Genomic DNA, 5288 nt, shown 5'->3' with positions numbered 1-5288 from the left:
CCCAAAAGCAGCAATAGATTGGGCAATGCAGACAACCCCACTAGAGATATCCACTTTAAGATCCAAGAGTTTGATTAGTTTACTGCAAAAAAAAAATTCATGAGTCTCGGAATTTATACTCGCATGATTTGGCCCAATGGGCGGGTTCTAACAAAATGTACGGAAACATAACCCTCAACCGGATTCCGCAATGTCTTCTAGATTTTTTAAAGGACCCTCATAATTAAATTGCTACTTTCCTTTGTATTAAGTTTATGGAATGAATTAGATTTGCTTAAAAAAAGAAAGAAAAAAAGAATCAAGTATCCAAATCGTACCTTCATCTCTTGGAGCTTACAAAAGTCCTCGAAAATGTCAGACGTGACTGTTTATCTCATGCGTTTTAGAAGTTAACGCAGAATATTCCTTCTGAGTAGGGTTTCCCTTTCCGTTTCACTTTCTCTCTTTCGATAAACATTCCTTGACCCGATGATCTCCCCATTTTCCCGATTCTTGGGGTCTCTGAGATTTGTTGCCTGCCTTTGAAGCCCGATACTTCAATGGAAGCTCGAGTTGGTGTGGTTGTCGAAGGAGAGCAGAGAGCTCTGAACTCTGCTCATGGTAGCGTCGTCGACCGGAAATTTTTGCAGCAGCACAACCACACGAACCAATCACTGAAACAGAACTCTCAGATTGGCACGGTCCAACAGCTTCTCGCCGGTGGTATTGCGGGTGCTTTTGGAAAAACCTGCACGGCGCCTCTGGCTCGCCTTACCATCCTCTTTCAGGTCCGTTCTTTCACACTGTTTCTGATTTATAATCTGACCTACGGAGACTTGTCGTTATTTATATTCGACGTGGGCTGTTCCGGTTTGTGACTTTTAAACCTCAATGGGAATTGGGATTTTGGCTTGGGTTGGGATTGGTTTTGTTGTTGGTATTAAAGTTTCAAAATTTTCTATTTAACGCGGATTTGTTAATTTGGGTTGCAATCTCTGTTAAAGAGGACGCCAGAAGGTTTGGGAAAAAAAACAGGCTTTATTTTCTTAGAAGGATACTACATAAATAATAAGAGAAGAAGAAGAAGAAGAAAGAAGGGGGGGGGGGGGGGGGGGGGGCGATGACAGAGGATATTATCTCGAAGCTCTGTACCATTTGATTGCATACATGAAATTCGTCTTGGATTTACAATTACCTCGCTGTACCCATGTTTTAATCTTCATGGGGAATATGCAAGGAATTGATAAAGAAAATCAGTTTGATTTGATCTTTATCATCGGCGGTTTTGTGTGAGTGCAACTTTTTTCTGTTTTTCGGAAAGGATTGGCAGTAGGAAAGATTTCATATTGAGTTACTCACAAAGTTTGCTTATGTGATCATCAACCAATGAAGAAGAAGCTGGAGAAGCTTGCTTTCATTTTTGACAAGCACGTAAACATTAGAAAGTATTAGATACAAATTAGCATGTACTGATTTTTCCTAGAATGTTATATTTTCATCACATTCATTGAGAAATATGAATTTCAATTGTGAGGTTCAAATGGAAGTTTGTTAGTTTTTAATGACTAGAAGCACCTTTCTGTATGTATTTTACGGGGAAGTAATGTTGATGAGTTTCATTGCCTTAATTGTTTGACTATCAATTATGAATGATGCTTAGTATCATCATTGGTCTAATAAACTTACAAACTTAAAAATGTAAACTGGTCTGTATTTTCCATCAGCAATTTTTTTTCTTGGCACTTATTTACTCCAAATGCTTAGGGCTATTGTATGTCATTCTTGTTAGGTGCAAGGCATGCACTCTGATGTTGCAGCACTGAGTAAGGCTAGCATATGGCGTGAGGCTTCTCGAATCATCAACGAAGAAGGGTTTAGAGCCTTTTGGAAAGGCAATCTGGTCACGATTGCTCATCGTCTTCCTTATTCTTCAGTCAACTTCTACGCATATGAACGCTACAAGAATGTGAGTGCCAATGTACTTTGAGTAATTCTGATATGCTGTTAAAAGCAGAATTTCTTTTATTGGTAAAAAAGAGTAGAATGGTATATTATCTTTGCAAGATGCGTAATATCATCCGTACATTTTTTTATGTTCTGCAGCTGTTGCATTCGATTATTGGGGAAAATCGTAGAGGTAATACAAGTTCAGATCTTTCTGTGCACTTTGTAGGTGGTGGATTGGCAGGAATAACAGCTGCCTCTCTTACATATCCTCTTGATCTTGTTAGGACACGTCTTGCAGCACAGGTAATGTTAGCATAGCTTGGGTGGTTTTTCTTAGCCTGTCTCCATGTGTGTATTCTCTCTCTCTCTCCCTCTGGGAGCAAGAGTTAAATTAACCGTGAAAAAATGGCAAAAAGCCATTCCTTGTGTCTTTTGAGTTGAAAGTTTGTCTAAATTCAATTAAATTTTGTACTTTGCAGACAAATTCAGCTTACTACAGAGGCATCTGGCATGCATTTCACGCCATTTGCAGAGACGAAGGTTTAATGGGTTTATATAAAGGATTAGGAGCAACACTTTTGGTAGGCTTTTATGCTTTTCCTATTTCTTATTTAAGGCTCCATTTTACTGACCTTAATTGGCCTTTGGATGCTTTGTAATGCGCAGAATGTTGGACCCAGTATAGCAATAAGCTTTTCTGTTTATGAGACCTTGAGATCTTTTTGGCAGTGCCAAAGGTGAATACTCCATATTTTTGTTGAGGCATGATCCATGTGGAATTGTTTTCACTGCATACTGTTCCGTGCAGCCTGGTTGAAATATTCTTACATTTTGATTTTGGCATCAGGCCCAAAGATTCCACTGTCATGGTCAGTCTTGCTTGTGGAAGTCTCTCGGGCATTGCATCATCAACTGGTGAGTTCTCTAAGACCAACGCCCCTTTTATCAGTCTTTGATGCATCAGTTACCTGGGTTTTTTAAACAACGTTTTTACATTGCTTTGCAACTCTAATCATGTTACTTGAATGTGTGGTTGCTGCTTTTTTTCACTCTAATATTAATTCAGTTGTGGGAAGAAGAAATTGCATGCATGGGTGGGATCGAATCCAACCAAGAAAAAGATTTTTTTTTTTCTTATTTCCAACCGAACCCTTTATTGACGTGACTTCAAGGAAATGGTGTTGGAAAGTGGAGGAGTGGAAATATTGTTACACCACCTTCCTCTAGGGTTAGGAATGCTACCAACATTTAAAAGATTTTCATGCAAGTCAGGTATAAAAGATTCCATAAAACGAAAACAATCCAAATTTTATTAGATAAATAGAGGCATGGTAGCACTTACTAAAAACTTTTCCAAGTCTCGCGCTTATTCACAAATTTTCCCACTAAATACGGAGAACATAAAATTAAAATCTCTTGGAAAGATGTAAAGTTCTATGATCTGGTCTCATTCCCACAAGCTACGTCTAGTTCTCCAGCTCCTTTGTCATAATTTCTTTTCATGGGAATGTTAACATATAAACAATTGTGGGTCACATACTCAGTAAGTAACCACATTGCACAATAAAAGTCATAACCAAATTGGATTTCGTTTTAGAAAAGAACATGCTCATACATACATGTATGCATGATCATGCACGTAGTTTCACTTTCCTTGTTAGTTGGTACCACTGTTGACCCCTGTGAGTTAGGGTTAATGATCCTTGTAATCTTGATTTTGCCCACAACCATATGTTAGGAATCCATTCATGAGGATGACATCACTAGATGCACTACCACTTTGCCTATCCTGGTGTTGCAATCCATCCTTACCTTATGGTAGCATGATACTTCGCATACACAGTTCAGTACGTAGTGTACATGTCATACATTCAGCTATGAACTTACTTTTTGCCTTGTCTTAACTTGTTTTATGGCATCTTATCATGCCTTGTCTTATCATGTCCTTGTCTTTCATTGGTGCATCACATAGTTTGAAGCAGAGTAGACATGATCATCACATGCGGACGCACACTTACAATTCCTGGGCATTCATAATTTTCATACATAAATAATAAGGGTACATGGTACGTGGGCTATCAAAGAACACGTCGTGCTTCATATAGTCATGGATCACAATACTTACTTATCATATAGATTGGAAAAGAGATCACTTGTTTACAAAATTACAAAAGAGTGTGATTATAGCCAAATCAGTGTGACCATGATTTCTTCCATAAAGTAGCAAAAAGGGTGGGATTCAGGGTTACTTACTACTTCTAATGACCCGAGGAAGGCTGAAGCCAAACTAAGCCCATACCACAAAAGGACTAGTATGATAAGATTGAAGACCCTTAAAATCATTAATTTTTTTTTGACAAGTCTTAAAATCATTATAAAGAGCTTGAACTTCGCCTTTTCAAGTAATGTGTGATCTCATTAATCAATGCCTTTTCTTATTTGTTGTTTTCAATATATCTGCGTGAATATCTTTTCCTCTCTTGATTAATTTCTAGCAACATTCCCTTTGGATCTTTTGAGGCGAAGGATGCAATTAGAAGGGGCTGGTGGTCGAGCCCGTGTCTATAATACTGGCTTGTTTGGGACACTAGGGCACATAATCCGGAATGAAGGCGTGCGAGGCCTGTATAGAGGGATTATGCCAGAATACTACAAGGTTGTTCCCGGAGTAGGCATCATCTTCATGACTTATGAGACGCTAAAGATGCTTCTTTCACACATCCCGGGAAGTTTTTAATTGCCAAAAGTTTCCCGTTTTCTGCCATTGACTGTGCCACCAAGCTAACAAAGTCATAAACTCACTCTGTTCCGCAACATGGGAAGGTGAAGAAGAGAATGAAGTTCATAAAAGACACGAGGTAGATGGAAGAATAGTTTTGGAATGTATGCTGAGAAATTGTGGTGGTAGATTTTGTCCTTGCTACCTCGAGACCATACACATACATAGATACTTTTTTGTATAGATTGTCAATGAGTCATACTAAGTGTACCCAAGTCCAATATGATTAAGTAGTTACATATTCATGTTGCTGTTGGTGATCATATCATCACTACAGTTGTATTGTAGCCTGCTTGTTTGTTACTTCCTGCCCTTCTGCAGAATTACCTTTCCCAGGTGCTCATTTTTTTAATAAATCTGTATTGTCCCATGTTGCAGAGAAATGATTACTTCTTTTAGATTGAGAAAAGGTATTAAGGACTCTTTTCATTGAAATATATTGTGTTACTGTAATATTGGTTCTTTGACTCAAGATAATGGTAGACTTGGGTTACATTCAATTTCATTCAAGAAAAATTCAGTAAAAGGCAATCCAAGAAGATAATATTCTCTATGACAGATCAGTGCTCTGAGAATATTTACG

General features: G+C 38.2%; 1 protein-coding gene across 3 annotated transcripts; it reads left to right on the top strand.

Moving 5' to 3' along the window:
- The first annotated feature begins 236 nt into the window (after positions 1 to 236).
- Positions 237 to 5088, top strand: LOC122279548 (mitochondrial substrate carrier family protein B-like). 3 transcript variants are annotated; one of them, XM_043090236.1, is made up of 7 exons: positions 237 to 767; positions 1769 to 1945; positions 2083 to 2229; positions 2406 to 2507; positions 2593 to 2663; positions 2774 to 2841; positions 4453 to 4597. In XM_043090236.1, exons 1-7 carry the CDS (start codon positions 540 to 542, stop codon positions 4461 to 4463), a joined length of 804 nt encoding a protein of 267 aa, XP_042946170.1. In that variant the 5' UTR covers positions 237 to 539; the 3' UTR covers positions 4464 to 4597. The 3 variants fall into 3 exon arrangements, with proteins under 3 accessions (XP_042946170.1, XP_042946169.1, XP_042946168.1); XM_043090235.1 differs by having other exon boundaries at positions 4447 to 4597; XM_043090234.1 differs by having other exon boundaries at positions 239 to 767; positions 4422 to 5088.
- The last annotated feature ends 200 nt before the right edge of the window (positions 5089 to 5288 follow it).

This window comes from Carya illinoinensis, chromosome 10 (assembly GCF_018687715.1).
Source record: "Carya illinoinensis cultivar Pawnee chromosome 10, C.illinoinensisPawnee_v1, whole genome shotgun sequence".
In the NCBI taxonomy this organism is placed as follows: Eukaryota; Viridiplantae; Streptophyta; class Magnoliopsida; order Fagales; family Juglandaceae; genus Carya; species Carya illinoinensis.
Note: the sequence above shows the minus strand (reverse complement) of the source record. Positions and strands in the feature narration are given on the sequence as shown.